The 18,760-nt window shown below is 43.9% G+C and overlaps 1 protein-coding gene across 1 annotated transcript in view; it reads left to right on the plus strand.

The window, feature by feature from the left end:
• The window catches only part of OSCP1 (organic solute carrier partner 1), a 132,326-nt gene that overhangs the window by 62,573 nt on the left and 50,993 nt on the right, over positions 1–18,760 (plus strand). The window contains exon 5 of the mRNA XM_085647925.1: positions 18,354–18,457. Within this exon, the coding sequence (XP_085504051.1) occupies positions 18,354–18,457 (104 nt within the window). The remainder of the gene's footprint in view (positions 1–18,353; positions 18,458–18,760) is intronic.

Here is an 18,760-nt window from a genome sequence, read left to right on the forward strand (position 1 = left end):
GTAGAGGGGCGTGGAGTGTTTTGGATAGCCTCTGATTAATTAAATTGGGTCCGAATGTTTCCTGCCTGAATATCGAATCCTAAGTGTTCAATGTGATCGGTACCAAAAGTCTTTTATTTCGGTTTTATCCTTCTCTTGTGTTCCTCCTTCCGTCGGTTGCTTCTTCATGCTCTTTCTCCTCTTCTTTATAGTTCTCTCCTGTGGCGTCTCCGTTCCCGCTTGCAACCTCTGTTGTGCTGTCACTCTTGACTCCGGCCCATAATTCCCAGCACTCCTGCAACGATCTTTCGGGGGGGGCTCCTGAGTAGCTAGATAGAACAGGATAAGGACAACCTGTGTGGAAGGAGGCGGCAGCCATATTGGGAGTACTGGGATCTGTCCCTGGTTGATTACACTGTGTGGATGCCATATTTGTGTTGTGGCAATGTTTCTGGCCTAAGGCCAGTTCCAGGACCTTCGGTCACAAGGCATAGTTGTTGATATGTAGTTAGAGGGGGATTGAAAGTGCAGCAAACCCACCCTGTCCTGGGCAAGGAGGATGGTGGGGTGTAATTAAACACCTCCTTCCACCATGGCATATTTTCAACGCACACCTTTGGGCAAGCTGGCGGAGAGCAGGCTAAAACTGGCTCCTTCCACAGTTAGTAAACAAAAGGGTAGGGACGTTAAATTGCCCTCCTGACGCAAGTAAATTGTAAATTATTTATATTTTGCTTACAACCCCTATTGAAGCATTGAAGCACTTTTTCGGCAAGTAGTACGCTACTCCAGAACCCAAGATGAGTAGTTAGTTGGTTAATACAAATTGTTTTTCTTTTTCTTGTGCATTAGTTGTGTTATGTTTGTGCTCTTGATTTCATGTGTGTTTAGTAGAGTTTGGAGGAAAGATAGATTGATAGGAATGGATTTGAAACGGGAAGTATTACGTTTTGTGTGTTTGTTAGTTGGGTGGCATGGGTAAAAAGGAGGGGTGAAAGTTTGAGATGATGTTTGAGAATTCATAGTAGTCAGGAAGGTTTGGGATGAGAGATGGAGGAGGGCGATTGGGAAGGCGGATATATATGCGGAGTTCACGGAGTGGCATACAAACTCAGCAGAATTCCACGGAGTTTCGCTCCGCCCTAATTATTATTAGCCGAACGTGTGCAGAGAGTTATAACGAATGCAGAGGTAATTAATCCTCCCTGTGCTGAGAGTGCTGTGGACCCTCCCATTTGACTTAGTGTACAGGAAATGACTTTTCCACAAATCATTAAACTTCTTGTTAGTGGAGGTCTCGAAGGCCGAGGAGAGAGTCTCGCGAAAAGAGAGTTTGCAGAAGACCGCGTTTATGCACATATCTCCTGCCCCTTCATTACTGTCACTCGCATTGGCGGAAGTTACTATCCGTATTTTTTCCCTTCCAGTGTCCAAAGAATGCTTACTTCCCAAAAACGTAAAGAAATTCAATCACAGATAGAACCGGTTACCTGCGTATACATGTTAGTTTGTGGGCAGGTTTGGTATTAACCTAAGGGATGCAGCAGGATCTGTCCCTCAAAGGCTGTTCAAACGTGCTACTCATCCCCTGATGCACTTCAGCACCTTATGAGGGGTATGAAGTGCTTTAAATAAAGCCATTACAAGACAATTCATGAGAGGGCGGGCTGTTTTCTTTCCTCAGTATCCTAGTTTGTGAACAGTCCCTACTGGTGCTGGATATGTAGGGTGACAGAGCTGACAGAGCTCCCCCCCCCCCACCCCTCTTGGAGGACACAGGGTGCTCTAAAGGCAGGGGTGATGAGGGCAGGGAGGAGCAGCACCACAGAAGCAAGCCACTTGACGTGCAACATGCATATCTAATAAGATCAGGGACAGTGTGTGTATGTGCAAAACATACCTGCAGTGTCTGTAACGTGTACATGGGGGAGGAGAGCATGTTTACATGTGGGATTTCCAGGGGTGCAGATGCAGACACCGAGGGTCCAAGCTCCCAGTTGGGAAACACCGTGTTCCCAGCAGATTCGCCTGCAGCCACTCCGTCCCAGGTGCTGCCTGGGCACCTAAGCCCTTCACCTCTCTGAGCCGGGAGAAGGTCACTAGCTAGCACATTGAGAATGAGACGGGGCGGGGGAGGAGGGTGTAGAGGAGGAGGGGGTAAAGATCAGCACCCACATTGGAGAGGAATATTTTTTACTAGCCAGCGAATCAGGTGAGGTCCGGGCTCTGCCTAATGATTGTGAGGGAGCTGGAGGTGAAAAGTTAATTACTGCTGAAGCAGCCTCCTCCCACCAGAGTAGAAATCCCCCGGGAATGCCTTGTCCAAGATTTCACCTTGAGGAGGCGGTGAGCTGCCTACCACATGGTTGCTGGTAAACTGAACTCCACTCCGACGGCGGTTAGAATTTGTTCCCCAACTACACATCTCCTTGCAGACCTCCATAAACTCCGCCAGAGGAGAGGAGTTTAACACCCACACCTAGATAGGTAAGTGGGCTACTGCCCTTGACACTGAGGTCACATTCTTACTTACAGTTTGTTGGACCTGACATCTTTGGTGTGGTTTCCCCAGCCTTTTGCCTTAAATCCTCTTCTTTCCTGACTTTGTTTTTGCTGGCCTTAGGAATCTGCACACTTTACCACTGCTAACCAATGCTGAAGTGCTTGTGCTCTCTCCTTAAAACATGGTAATGTTGGCTTACATCCACTTGGCAAATGTAATTTATTTATTTAAGTCACTAAAAAGACGGTAATGCTGTAGCCAAGGCCTGTAAATTAGATGCTAGTAGTGGGCCTGCAGCACCTATGGTGTCGCTCCCTTAAGAAGTCTTTCAAACATGTCCCAGGCCTGCCATTACAGCTGCTCTTTCGATCTGACAAAATAAGCCTACTTTTCTCCCCTACACTGCCCTTAGGCAAGGCCTCGGATGGAAAAATAAACAGATGAGCACCTTCCCAGCCCTCTCAATCAAATTTTCAGCAGCTATCCTTGTGCAAGGATTTTGCTGAAGCCATTTATTTGCACTCTGTAATTGCAGCACTTTAGTGTATAATCCATATCATCCAGAATGTAAGCATTTTGACATGGAAAATATACACTGTGAGGTTTTATATATAAAAAATGGACCGCACTTTTCTGATACATAGCCTATGTCCATGGACCCCGTTCAGTATTCATGTAGCCTGAAATGAGTGTCACCTTACTCACTGTCCATAGATATACACTGTGTACTTCAACTGTGGTCCATATGTCCTATTAAAAATCTTTTTAACCCCTGAAGGCATTTTGTTGCTAGATCTTCATGTCGCAAATGAAACACAGCACCTAAATATCATGCTAGTGAGCATAACTATAACTTTATATATTATTTATTGTGTTAATTGTTTCTGCACACTACTCGGCGAAGCAGCATGAGATAGGATGCAGACTCATTCTTGATTATACTGTCCACAGATGTCAGCAGTAAAGTAATTAGTATTCTGCAACATTTGATGCGGATTTTGGTGTCCTACATGCCAGCATTAAGGTCCTGAACGCAATTAATATGTGTTGATTTGTAATGTATTTTACGAAACATAACCCCTCCCAGAACGACGAGTGCCCTCGAGCTCACCGGCCGATCATGCACACCACCTTCCTTTGCAGTAACAGATGACACAAGCATTGGTGGTGCAAACTGCCGAAGCTTAACTTTATTCACATATTAACTTAAGAAAACACAGTACAAGTTTAAACATACATCACATCATCATTGCTCCAAATTGCCTGTAGGTCAAGTCCAGTAGTACTTAGTCCATAACAGCACCTTGCGTCAGCGCCCTGAGCGAATACCCCTTCCCAGCCAGGGTCTAGCACCTCTCCTGCGGCTTCTAGGCTACACCTTGCTGCCAAGTGTTGTGGGTGGCCCTCATGCCTGACCCGGGCTGCAAGTGCCATGACAGCCCTCTGCTGACCCATAGCTTGCGCCACGTGCCCCTCCCTAAGGCATCCAAAAGGCTCATGTTTGAGCGGCTCCACCATTGGCTATTGTGCTCCTTCTGCTGTCCCTTTGTGCTGTCCCCGCCTTGCCTGAGCCCATCCATAATCTGCAGCTGTGACGCCCGCGTTCTTGGTGTGGGTCAACTGCAAAGGCACATGACTTTGTGGGGCCCCCTATGCCCTTTTAACCCTAAGGCACACCCAGGGGGGTCTCCTGCCGATTGGTGGCTTCAAACCAAGCTGACCAATCGGTACCTGGCATTTTCACGGGCTCAGTTGCTGCCCGCTCTAGGTTTTCGCCCCCGGTAGGGGTTTGTCACGGGCCCTTACCGGTCCGGCTGCGCCTCCCCGGCTTGCGTGCTTTCTTAAAACATGTATTTGGTAGAAGCAACCACTTTGAAGCCTTGTTCTGACTTTGTCCGTATTCATACTTTTCTAATATTCACATGCGCCTTACTAGGATTTCCAAACATTCAACAAGTAGCTTGAATTCCAAACACAATTCCTTGTATTATGTCATTGCCATCAGGTCTAGCTAGTGCTGCTCCTTCTCCAGCCAGCGCCTTTGCCCCGTGTTTGCTAATCTCCTTTTTTGATACCGCATTGGACTTAAAAAACGAAGATTACATATTTCTTGCAAGTATTTCACCCTTTATCTTTGATTATTTTCTCATAAAATAGACATTTCTCCCAATCTATTGGTTGGACGTAATGATTTTATTCAAGACCCTCACTCATTTTTTGGTTGTGCCTAGAGTCAGAGCGCATGCTCTCCTCTGTGAGACTTGTTGTCTTGGAGTATGGAATAGAATCCCGCCCACTCTCCACCCATATTTGTCATTGGCTTGTGTCATTGTCCTTCGTAAATGCTGGCTTCTGATTTGTAAATAGTCTTGTTAGTCTCTCCTTAGTACCGCCTTGCCTTCATCTGTAACCTCCCATGGCAACGAGCCCTTTTACTTCGGATGTTACATGGTACGTGTTCTTAAGTCTGTGAGCAAAATTTTCTGCATTGAGTTTCTCCACCTGCACAACGTGCTTTGCTTACATTCACCCTACTTCAAGCGGTTATAAAGTCTGTTATAGTCCGGTGGGGGCAGGAGCAGAGACTTTCATGTGACAATCTCCAAACTGTTTTTTTTTGTCTACCCAAAATCTAAAAATGTCAAATTTTTCGGAATAAAATACTGAACTCTAAGTATTTGTTTACAACTATAATAAGTACTCGGTAACAGTCTTCATATTTATATAATATACAACCTCTGCGCCAAGCGGAATTCTGCCTAAAATTGGTAACAATTCCGAGCACTGTCTAACTGTCTTGGCAAAGCCCGAACTCGCTGCATGCAGCTCAACAGGTTTTGTGCGGCGTCCCCTTAAGCCCCCACTCCTGTCTGTGCTCCTCTCCCCTCGGGCTCCCCCTTTCACCTGGCTGTGTTCCTCTCCCCGTTCCCTTCCTCTTTCTTTGAAGGTATCCCCCACCTTCTTCCTCGCCTGGGGGACCTTTGTCTCACTTGTGTGCTTTGGCAGCAGCCATTGGTTTGTTTGGAACCCAGACACATTGCTGTTGCGATGTGCTCAGGAGGCTGTGGAGGGGACCTTAAGGTTTGCATGGCAGACGGAGCCTGCGATCCTAGATAGGTTGTGGGGGTACGGGGGGGGGCGTTTGGGGGAATCTTCCCCAGCTCTGATATTAACATGATGCACCCAGTATACCGTTGTGCCCAAATCATCTGTTTGAATGAATCCTTGTAGGAACCCTACTTTTTCAGGAAGGTACTGAGATATACTATTCTCTCTCAAAAGGCTCTGTTGCAAGAAACAAGACTTAAAATAGGGTTGTTAGTAAATGCTAGGTCCAATATGGAGGAAAAACCTAATCATTACCCCATGTTCTTGTAACCTCCAGGCTGGTGTACTCCGTAAACTTCAGCAGGTACTGAATTCCGCAGCTAGATTACAACTTAATCTTCCCAGACATTGTTCTGTTGCATTCAAATTAAGAGACCTTCGCTGGCTAGCTATAGAAAAGAGGGTCCAATTCAAGACCTTATCTCACTTTCACAGAGCAGTTCATCATTCGGGTCCGCTCAGTCTTTAAAAACGTTTTACTACTCAGGTAGGCTGTCTTACCCTTTTCAGATTTGCTCTTGAGGTTTTAGCGCCTTAAAGCTGTTCTTGAGCATTAGTCGCGCTTTATAAATCACAATCAATGTTAATTCATTAACATTGCTCAAGCTATCCGTCATTAATGAAGTGTTAAAGGACGAAATGTAATCAACTCAAATTAATTTCCAGTAGGTGGCTCAGCAGCAGAGGTGGCTGAAACATGCTTTTCTTTAATGTTCGTTTTATTTCTCCTACTCAGGACTGTTCTTCATTTCTGGCCTCCTTAAAGTCTTCCAACTGAGTGGGGCTGAGGAAGGCGGTGCTTTGTACGAGTGGCATTGCTCCCCGTTTTGCCTCTTGAAATCAAATCAATCAAGCTTTATTCGACTATTTGTAAAATAATCATAAAAGCACATTAAAATACAGTTAAAATAACATGTTAAAAGGAAATAGATTAGCCAGAAAAACTAGATGAACAGCAGCATATGAGAAGTCAATTAATTATATTATGCAGTTCAAGTTCTCACATGGAGATAGTCTTTCTGCAAAAGAAGACTGACCTTTAAAAATGTCGAAATGGATAAAATTACAAGTTCTTCCCCGAGGGATTGCATAACCATAAATGCGGGACGACATTGTCGCAAACCAAGTGATCTGAGCACTGAAAGTATCCACCTTTTCCTCTGAACTAGATAAAATTTACAAAAAAATAATACATGCATGGTGGATTGTACTGACAACTCATCACGTGGGCATCTAGTCAACTGTCTGGACCAATATTTCTGACTAAGTGACCTGTGAATGATGCCCATCCTAAAAGGTGTAAGCAAGAATCTTTCATAGTCGGAGATAACAAGATTTAAATAGGGCTGCATCTTAAAGATAGTCAAGATGTATTGGTGGGCGAGCACTGTAATTGTAGTAATCTCTAGGTTAAATATAATATTTTCGACATGATGCAGACAGCTATATTTAAAATATTTCCTATTTACATTAGTCATGGTGGTGGGGTTATCAAAATATTTCTGATGGCCTAGTTTGCACAAGAATTCTCTGACGCATTTAAGCCATCCTATATGAGATGCCCCAACTAGCCCACAACAGTCACTAATCATTTGGCGGTTTAAAGTAGTCTTCTCAGAAGTCCAGATACGATCCCAGAGGAGAATTGGTTGGATACTAATAACATGCGCTATATGCGGCATGCCTAATTCCATGTGACAGTTAAAAGTAGAAATACTCTCCGGTACAGCCAGCAAAACTCAAAAAAATCTATTTTCAGCAGTCTAAAGAGCGGTCACGTCTGCATAACCCCAGATACCCGCTCCATAGGTCGCGATTTCAACACATTTGGCTTTATAGATTGGGAGTAGTTCTGGGGTGGGGGGCGTTTCCCCAGTTTCCTATTAAAGTTGATCAGAGCTGCCAATGCCTTTGAGAATAACAGTCTCCTTAGCTTGACAGCCTGGGTCCAAGTACCAGAACCATCGAATAAGACCCCTAGATAGGAGAAAGTGTTGGAACATTCTAGACGGTTCTTCTCTAAAAAGAACGTGCGACTATTCTTGCTCCCTGTACCACATTTTATAATAAATGTTTTAGAGGTGTTGACCGTGAGGCCCACGTTAGACATAAAATTAGCAAAGCTAGATATTACTTACTGTTGAATGATGCCAATTGTGTGTATGTCCTCCAGAGGGTGGTTGAAAGGGGTTGTGCCCCTATGAGAATGATTTGCTTTTATTTACCCAGTATTTTCAGTTCTCTATGTTAATTTGAGAACTTGAATTACCTTCTCATCATTGTTGGATTGTGTTGTCATTTTAATTCAGGCACTCTTCTTGCAAATGTTGTGGGGTGTTAACTTGTAATTTTATTGCATCCTCATGCATTTCATTTCTATAGCTTAATTACATTTCCTCGTAGTTGTCTTAGCACGGAGTTTACTGGAACATTCTTATCTTTGTTCTGTTTGTCGTTGTCTTGACTGCTTGACTTTGATGACCTTCTCGTAGTCCACTCATGCTATCGTTTGTGACTGTGGAATGCCTCACTTCTTGGGGAGTGCTGTTCCGACCCCACTCTCACCCAATTGCCTTCCTAAATTCTGCCCATCGAGTGTCTGTGCTGAAGGTGTGCGAAGCCTTGTAATGCACAATCGTTTGAAGTTTATCTGCAGGCTGCAAGAGGCTGTCTATTTTGTCTGCACTTCCTGCTTGTGCTATAAAAGAGGCATTCCTTACCTACATGATGTTCCCATTGTGATTATTTCAATTGCAACATGGCCTCTTTTAGCTCTTGATCTTCTGCTGGAGCCTTCCCTCCTTGACCAGTAATGTCCCGTCTTCTCCCTTATTCGGTCTCCCAAACGCTCAAGATTTAAGGTATCTTTGATCAGCTTGTGGATATAGAGTAGTTGTTTACTGACTTGCTAGGGCTAGTCAATTGCTCTGATCTTGATTAAGGTACATTTTTTAGTACAGCTGAAATTCTAATTGCCACATATCCATCCTGTCCTCTTCTTACATCACCCGAACTGCCTTGATTACCATTTTCCACCCAGCTTCTTTACCAAGATAGCCTTTATGGTGTCTACACACCTGGTCCAATTTATCCTTCTTTGCCACTGGTGCATTATGAACCATGTGGAAGTTCTAAAGTTTCTCCCCATAAAGCATGTCATTTTCTTGACCTAATTTCCCCATGCTCACCCTCGAGTCAGATAATTCCCCGGGCTTTCATCCCTGGTCTCTCAATGTAACCATTCACTCTGTTGTATGACCCATAGACCCGTATGTCTCCTGCACATATTTTTAGGATTTCTTGGACCAAAATATCCAATACTGACTTCATCAGAGTTCTGCTCTGCACCTACTCCTGAATCTGACGTGGTGACCGATAGTTAATATTTAAATTGTTGCCTGGTTTCCTGTCTTGGCTCCATTGTCCTTTTGAATGTTATCAAATATTCCTCCATGCTCTCGGTTCGCCACTTGGTTCACCAAGAAATGTTCTGCTTTTACATTTTCCTGCAAGGCTCGTAAGCACATTTGGCATTGTATAATGAAACAAATAAATTGATTTATTTAGGACGCTTTGCCAATACAAAGCCCTTTTTTTTAAGTAAAGCCTGTTATGCCACCCCAATGGCCTCTTACTCAGATTTGTCCACAGCCCTCTTTTGTTAACACTTTCTCTGTCTCAGAAACTGGTAAGCTAAAATCCAGACTCACTGGCTTTCAATGAAGAGTTGTCTACCTTTTTAATTCAGGACTACTTATGCTGATATTATCTTTGTGCTGCTCGGTGTACCAATGCTGAATGCCATTTGCTCAGTTCCTTACCACCCTTTCTTCGTCTCCTGCCTCATTGCTGAAGCTGAGCGTTTTGCTTTTCATATCTGGACATAATTTAAAGAAGGATAGATGAGTGAACCACCAAAACCACTGGAGTGGCAGAGACCCCGCTATTGACTACCTGCTGTATCTATTGCATATTTTACAAAAGTCTTCTGCTGAAAAGGGAGCACTTTCATTACAATGTTGTGCTGGGCAGGCTACTGTGCTATGGTGGCTTCTCTATATTTTATTCGTCCTGCAGAAATAAACCCCCCAAAGCAGTAGTGTTGTTCAACAGAATAAACTAACTATCGCCCAGATTTGTAGGGAGGTCTAATGCTGGTAAACTTTACCTGTGATGGTCTGACCAAAATAGAGTGGCCTTCAAGTTCATAAACCCAGTAGCCATATGGCTATTGGGCATCTGCTAAACGTTTCCCAGTGGCAGAGACAGTTGAGGCACTGCTGTCTTTAACCGGGTGATTCTCCCACCCTTCACTGAGGCAGGGAGAAGAGCGTTGTGCCAGGGTGGCATACCATTAATTTACAGGAGGGCTCCCATTCTGACAAACTGTAAATGAGTCCCTTAGTCTTGAAGTGGGCCTGCTGCTGAATCCCTGTCCATTTAGAAATGTGGCTAGTGCTGTAGTTGGTAATTATTGTCTCTTGCCATCCTCGACTGTTCTGTAAACATACAGTCATTTCTACTGGATTTCTCACTTCTCACATTACATTTCTCACTTCAGATTGTTTATCTTGTAAAGATTCCAGCCATCGGTGGTGGCCACAAATATATTTTATCTATTGTCACGGTGTGAGGTGCACCAGTGATGCCAAAAGGGGAGGAGGGAGGGGGTTGAACTAGCGTTGCATAAAGCCAACATTTTAGGTGCCTGGCAGCTGCAGTTTCTTCGGGAGGGCGAGGGGGCATCCTCACTCTGCATGCTGCGGCTAAACGTGAAAAAAAAATGATTTAATTTCCATTTTATTTTACACGTATAGCAGTGCAGCAGCCTGCAGCCGGGATTAGGGCTGCTGCCAATTGGCAACAGAGTAGGACTGGAGGAGCAAGATGGACCCTCCAAAGTGCACAATTCACTTTGGTCGGCTCTCTTGACCCGGTCAAAGCAACATGCGCGCTTTGCAACTCTCCACTCATCTGTCTTAGACAGCTGGGTGAAAACCAATCACAGGACTAAAGGGCGTGAAGAAACACCCAGCCAGGACACTCCATCTAATCCTGGTGCTGCTCTCATGCTAGTGAGAGTAGCGCCAGGATTGGTTAGTGGAACTTCCTGAAGTCAGAAGCCCGCTAGGCCGACTGAGGAGGGACCAAAGAGGATGTCAGAAGTGCAGCAGGGAAGGTAAGTGACTTAATTTTTTATTATTTGCCACTGGCCTTGCCTGCATGCACCCACCCACCCACCAACCACTTATTTGCCTCCCGCCCCCCGCCCCCCGCACAGTGCACATACATGCAAGCCGCCCCTGGCGGCTGGACTCGACCACATTGCTTTTTCACGTTGATCTTTTTCTTGATTGTTTTAGTTGTATCTATTATTTTCGCACCATTAGTAGCTAACTTTCATATCCAGATGCTGTAGTAAGTGTATGCAGGACTGTGGAAGACTATGGGTGTCTGTGGAAGACTATGGTCAGTTGGTCTCTCATGACTTCCTTAAGAGTGGGGAAAGAAATTGCTGTCTCCACTTAAGGAATATGTACCTCGTCAAAAGTAGATGTTTTTGGCTACACGACTCATCGTAGACCAATCCCTCTGTTTCTCAGGTACAATCGTACCTACTACAATCATATATGTCAGCTTTATTTTCTCAGAGCCTTCAGCTGTGCATTTTCTGCTATAATGACACCAGGAGTGATAGTGAAGACTTTTCCCTTGATACTTGCAAAACTGTCAACCTTTCTGCAAAAAATCAGACCTCTGCTCTGCAAAAGAATATTCTTTTCTGTCTCTACTAGTACCTCTAAAAACATGATCAGTGTTTGTTCTCTCTCCAAAAGTAAAAGACTGCTCAATGAAATTTTAGATGGCACGGGAGAGCCAGATTATGGCTGCTGAACCTGGGAGGGGACTGGGAAACCAAGTGAGCATATCTGCGTTGCAAGTAAAGTCTGCAAGCAAACCTTCAGTCTGCAAAGTGGAGCAACAAAAACTATCTTCCCAGAAAAGAATCTCAGTTTCTATAGGAACAAGATGGGTGGCCATCACAGAGGGTGGGGAAATATTGGAACTTCAGCCTCTCAATAACAGGGAAAGGGATAGAAATGAACAACATTTGAATTAGTGTTCTTGTTGGAAAACCAAAGATCCTCTACGTCCAACCTGAATGCATTGAGGTGAATGTCGAACAAACACCAAATTCAATGCTGATATATACGGTTTTTTTCTGTGGAACATTTATTTTCTTATGTCTTGGAAGATAGCAAGAATGGTAATCTTATTTTGACTAACCAACATCATATAGCCCTCACTTACCTATTACGTTCTTCAATGATGCTGGTCACACAGTTGACCTCGTCATTTTCACAGAAACTATCATTGCCTCTATTATCTCTGCTTATTTAGGCTGGCTTGATCATTTTTTAATTCCACTTTTGTTTTTCCCGCAAGCATTATAATGAACACACAGATGTTAACTTTAAACTTGACCATGACTGGAGAAAAATGACTCCTAAAAATTTTCAGATTATATTGTAACATGTGCAAACTTCTGTGCTTTCTTGTGGAAGCTAAAAATGAACTTGTCAATAAGATCACATACAGTTTCAGAAAAAAAAATGCTGGTCTGCATTGTCAAAAGCCCAGCTTTGCTAGCTCTAATGTAGTGTACTTTTTCCTGTAAACAAGTGCAACATTTACAAAAGAAAGTACAAAGTGCTTTCTAGTCTCAGTGATTACTTATCATAAGGGCAAACAAAGGTAAGATAGCTTTCCGTCACCCCTGCAGATTACTGTTAAGTGGGAGATCACATTAAGTCTAATCATTTAGTTACATATATTAGTAATACTGATACAATTCAAAACATCAGTTTATTTTAAAAGGAGGTAATCCTTTAGGCACAGTTTTTGCAGCTTGATTTACTTTATTTAAAGAATAATATAGCGAAATGTGAATGGGTATATATTAACAATGGGTCTGTTTTTCACCAAGGGTTTTTCTAAGGTCATCACGAACAATGAAAGGAAACTTGAGTGTTTATCTTTTGTGATGACAATCATTCCCTTTGCTACTAGGCAGGGACTGCCCTTTTCTTTCCCTGAGAGGTACTTAAGGAAGGTTGATGACATCCGGTTGCAGAGTATTCTCACTTAATTGTTCCCATGTTGTAGGATATTCCTGCTGCTTGGAACCAATATCATCATTACTTGCTGTGACAGCCTTCACCTTGCTTAAAGGCTCTGTCTGTGCTGTAGCCAGAAAGTAACGTTTGATATAGAGCCTCCCACAACCGGTCCCAGGACTTTAGACAGAGGATCAACATCCCCTGTCTGGAAAATTAGTATAAAGCTGAGATCCAAACCATACCACGGTTCCAGTTCTAAATTCTTCTTGATCCAGGAAAGTAGTGCTCTGCTGAGCACTCGTAGAGCTGCTGTAATCCAGGGCTGGTGTGTGTATGGGCACCAATCTCCCAGGGGTGAGGGAACACCACCTGAAGGCTGCACAACCTGCTGAAGAACCTGTGCCTATCCATAGGAACTAGAAACCTACCTCCTTGTTCAGAGAGGAAAGGAGAGTGCCTGGCCCTGAAGGAGGAGAATTCCAGCCATGTTCCTAATGTGTGGGATACAGACAGCGGTGGCTCCCCCACTATGGCAGAGGAGCATCACCCCACCTGCCAGCAGCCAAAAAAATGAAAAATAAAAGGATAAAAAACCCTTGTTTATTATCGTTTTATTATTGCTCTCCTAGCCGAGGTTTGGGGGTGGGCCGGGGGGATGACAGACTAGTGGAGGAGTGGCTGCACTGCTATTCCGTGCGCATGATGGTCTGGCCAGCCTTCTCAGGCCGGCCAAACCGCCGTGCGTACTGAAACTCTCTCCAACCTGTGCTGCATTGCCAAGTTGGAGAGAGCAGGCACATGCTCCCTGTCTAACTGGGAGCGCAAATCATCTAAGTGGCTAAGAGTATGCCCAGACATGAGCCCCTTGCTTGCTGTGCCACTGGATTCAAGCTAGCCTGGCTGATTAGGGGTGTTGCCATGAAACTGGTCCCAGGATGTTTCTGGCCGAGGGAAAACCTGACTTGGCAGTTCGGGCTGGACTGTTCCCATGAGGAGCAGGGTCAAGACTGATTTGCATACGGCTGGGTCCTAACTGGGGTGACGTAGTGAGCAAAAGAACAATTGATTTAACTCAGATCTCTTGACTGGGGGTGAATGTTTGATTCATTCAGCATTCCGTTCATCATTTGTTGCCGCAGCACATCATAAATGTGGCCTGAATAAATATGACTGCATCACTCCTACTTTGTGGGAGCTCACTTGCTCCCCTTGACTGCCTCGCACTGTCTTCAAAACCAGCTGCATAATTTTCATGTCCCCTTGACTGCAGATGATGTTCCGTGCCTCCTGATATCGCTTAGCTGCCTTTGACACAGTTGATTATCCCACCATCATATGCACTCTCAAATGGGATTCACCGGCAATGGCTTTCACTGGCGCCCCCCTACTTTTCCAACAAACACCAGTTTGTTCACATAGCCAGCTCAGGTCCCAAAAGATCTCCATCACCTACAGAGTCCCATAGGGTTCCATACTGTGCCTTTTCAACCTTAACCTATACATGGAGCCACTTTGTTCTCTACTCGCAGATAACAGCATCAAAATTCACCAATATACCAATGATACACAATTCTACTTGAAAGCCTTCTCTGCTTTAGACATCCATTACCTCAAACACTGCCTGCACATCATCTAGACCTGGATGTCCAACTCATGCTTGAAGCTCAATCCAACCAAGAAGGAATTCATGTTATTTGCCAAGAACACCAAACAAGAAACAATACAAACCTGGCTCAATGACATGAACCTTGACAACTTCAAGTCCCAACTTTCATCGAATGCCACATCACTTGGATTTATCCTCGATTTCAACCTCACCCTCAAAGAACACATTGCCAAATAAACAGAAACAGCCTGGTTCCAGCTCTCTGTTCTAAAGAAAGTCAAACCATTTCTTCCAAAAAAGGCACTTCAGAACTAGTGTTCTGGTCCTCATACTTTTTCATCTGTATAGTGGTAACATCAGGGCTTGAAGACATATGCACCAAGGATCTGGAGCAAAATCCTCATATCCATTAGCACGACCCCAACAATACTCCAAATAGGAAAGAGTTCAAGGCTCACATCTTTAAAGAACACCACAAAACAATGCATTAACCATTCACAACCCAGTTACCATTCCTATCACTCTTTAAATTTATGCTCATCTTCTAACCTGTACAGTGCTCCACTGCCTTTTTTCTAGATTTGTGCTATAGAAAAACCACGTACATCAGGGCCGGACTGGGAACCAAAACCGGCCCTGTCAAAGTGCTCGGCTGGCCCCCCCGGGGCTTGGGGGTGCAGCCGAGCTCTTTGCCAGGGCCGGTTTTCGGCCGATTTTGTTACAGGGCCGATTTTGCAGCTATGCTGCAAAAACGGCCCTGTAACAAAAACGGCCCCCAGGGGCCCAAAACCGGCCCCCACCCGTGCGGCGCACCGGGGGATTGCCCTGTGCCCGCTACGGCCAGTCCGGGCCTGACGTACCTACATACATATATAGTAGTTACCACCAGCACTCATACCTGTCGGGCTGACAATCTCACAATCTCTGGTGGACTATGGAAAGCTTGCAGCCAGGGCAGGGCACCATTAGACGGAAGGCAAGGGAGTGGAAAAAACAAAGTTCAAGACAACATCTTTCTCAGTTTTTGTACCCAGAACTTGGAACATCATCCCTGTATCCATCAGCACCACACAAACCCTGTTCCATTTTAATAAAGCGAAGAGCGGAGAAAAAGGGAGAGCGAAGCAACAAGAGAAATATAATTTGCAAAAAGCTCAAGTAGGAAACACCAGTCTTTCCTCCAGAGGAGAATGTTGAAATAAATTAACTTCCTTCTTCTCTATAGTACACACCACAGCAGTCTCGGCACAGTTCTCTGGGACAGTCATTTTGCCGAAGGACCCACATTTTACAGGATGGCTTTGGTAGAGTCAACCTATGAAAACTGAATTTTTATCCTGATATTCGGACTTCAATCTCGCTGGGTAGCCCACAGATGTATAATCTATAGTCATTAGTGCTTTCTTCCTGACCAGTGTTTGTGAACACAATTCCAGAAATAACAACTTTGCATCTCCACATTTCATCACTTTCTTTTGAACTCAGAATTTGATCCAGTATTTGACTGCCATCACAGTGGCACCAGAACTTGTCTTGGACTGACTTGAATTGGGGAAGAGCCTGAAAGCTTATCTCATAGTTCTCATCCTGTTGCATACCCAATAGCTCAGGGAGATTCCTCGTAAGCTGCCTTACAAGATCCTCTCTGGGCACCTCCACTGGAACCCAAATATTGTGATGTGAGAGCTGCTTCTCAAGTTTCTTAAAGTCAAAATTCTCAACTCCAAATACCTAGGCCTCCAACAGCACCTGAAATCGAGACTTCACTTCTTTCAACTTTGCATCCATTCCTTTTGCACGGCCCTCGAAGACTTGCACCCTTCTTGTGGTTTCTTCCACTATTTTCTTCGCAGCCAGAACCTTGCAAGTCAGATATCCAAATTATTTTGCACTTTGTTTAGCACCATCTAGACACTTTCCGTTTCACGCTTCATGTCACTGTGAAGGGATTATTAGAGTATCGAGCCACAAGCCCCTCCTTAAGCCACCATCTCACATTTGGGGATCCGGTTTAAGTGGAAGCAACACAAGCGGTTTCTCAAAAGTCAGTGCACATGTGCAACTGCATGCCTTCCTGGGTGAACCTAGTTTAGCCTTCTAACAGTCTAACCGGCCACAGCCACATTCTGCTTGAGTATCCACGGTGAACACTGAGTATTCCTATATGCTGTGCGGTGTTCTGAAGGAAACGGGAGCTCGAGCAGGGATCAATGTTTAATTTGTAACAATGTAAGTGCTACAAGGTATTTCTAAGGAGACCATTGTCGTTTGTTCTATTCACTGTGCCTGCCAGAGCTACCAAATTCTAACCCTCACACAGTATACGTTTTTGAACTATTGTAGGTCGCTTCAAGTTGCACGACTCTCCTGAACCCACTGGTTTTATGAATTATTTGAAGTCTATTTCAAACTTTGTTGAGATCTGCTCAAATATAGACAGACAGTGCCTCCATATGGTAGACTGTCATAAATACGCTGAACCAAGTGCCGGTGCCTAACACTGGCAAACTCCTGCACAAATTAAAAGCCCAAGGGTCCCCACTGACCACAGCCTTCAATGAAGTTGGTTCATGTATGAAAGAGAGCAAAATTAAGGAAACACAGGGATAGTAGATAGGACAGTAGAAGGTAGGTTATATTGGGTATTGGGGGCTCTTGAGTACTGGCAACTGAACACTGGAAGCGGATTCATTTGGGAATCAGGATCTCATGGAACTAATGCTCTGATGGGCTTCAACTGACCATTTCTTTGATCATTTAACAAGTGAACTATGTTCATTTATGTAGTTCAACTCTGCTTTCTTTGAAAGCAGCATTTTTGTTTATCATCAACATTAATGAAAGCATCAGAGAGCTTCACATGTTGAGCCTGGGTCCATCACATGCAGTTTATAATGTAAATAAGGAAATCAATCATATTAAGCCATGGTTTCTACTACTTCCATTTTAATTTAATTATACTGTTGAGTTTTCAGTTATCCGTTCATGCCTCATCCTCTTAAAGCAAAAGAAGGCTTCATTGGCTGCTCAGTTTTTACATGGCATGGATTGAACAAATCTGGTTCCCACTTTGTTTGGAATATCTGAAGTCGCCAAGAGCGTGCCATCATTTAGCTGACAATCTACAGGGGAGATCTGTGATTCATTAGTGTTTGCTGTGAGGTGAATCTGACCCCAGTTCTTGAAGAGCTTCTGGCTCATTGTGCCTTAATGTTGGTAACTCCTACTACTTTACATAAACAAGTTCTGTGCAGGATGTCTACAGAAAGCCAACAACCTCTCTAAATCATTACATTTCATTATATCAGTGACCGGATTCAGAAATATCATGGTTTAGTTCAATACCATCTAGATTAGAGGGATATAAAATATATAATGACAAATTTGGTAATCTATTGAAACTCTATGTATCTTAAGGAACAAAGTCTTGCTAGGGACCTGTTTCTCAGCTGATGATAAAATGTATCTGATAAATTCACTTTTATTTCTGCCTCCCTCTTTTACCCTGCCTTCATGTGGTACCCTTGGATTGTTCCTTAACCTCTTGTTTCAGGAAAATCTGAGAGGAACTAAGGGCAAAATTAGCATGTGGCATAGGTTATGTCCAGAGGATCTTCACGTCTGGTGATGCCGGTCAGGACTTATTGAACTGCTGATGTCCACTTGGTTCCCTTCCTTGCATATGAATGTTTGTCAAGTCCAGTCCGGCCCACAGGAATATTTCCAAAGTTGAAGTATCGCTGTCAGTAATAGAGTATCTTATTAGACGTATTTCTACATTCAGCTATTCACACACCCTGCTACTTTGTTAGGTCATTGATCCTCTAAGAGTGCAGCAGTCTGAAAAATGAGGCCTCATGCAATATTTTAGAATTTCAACGAGGCAACTAGAATTTTGGGGGATACTTTGTCTGTTGATGAGGCAGTGTTCTTTTTTGAAAGCTCAAAATACCCACAGTGACAGAATTTAATGAGCAGTAGATGTCTTTCTATATAAGATGAAGGTCCAGCTGACTGATGTTGTGTTTCATCCTAGGTGTCCATCTTCCTGAAGGACAAGGTGCAGAACTCCAATGGTCGTTTTGTGTTGCCGACATCTGGCCCTGTCCCATGGGGAACTGAAGTGCCTGGGCTGATCAGGTATGTTTTTGACAAAGGCTCAGGAGAAGTTTAAAAAATAAATACTGTTGAAGAACACAGGAATCCCGGGATTCCCAGGTTGTAGTTTGGCAAATAGTTGCAGACCGTTTTACTTCTAGGATTTCAGAAAGTAAATTCAGATTTCATTAGCATAGTTACTATAGTAAAACACTGTTTTCTAATTTATCTCTGGGTGCATGTTTACAGAGTCACTGTATGTGAGGACACTGATCCAGACATTGCTTTTGAGAACATTTTTAATGTGATTTGGGATGATATTCATTTTTTGGTATTTCTATCTGG

This window comes from Triturus cristatus, chromosome 3_2 (assembly GCF_964204655.1).
Source record: "Triturus cristatus chromosome 3_2, aTriCri1.1, whole genome shotgun sequence".
Classification (NCBI taxonomy): Eukaryota; Metazoa; Chordata; class Amphibia; order Caudata; family Salamandridae; genus Triturus; species Triturus cristatus.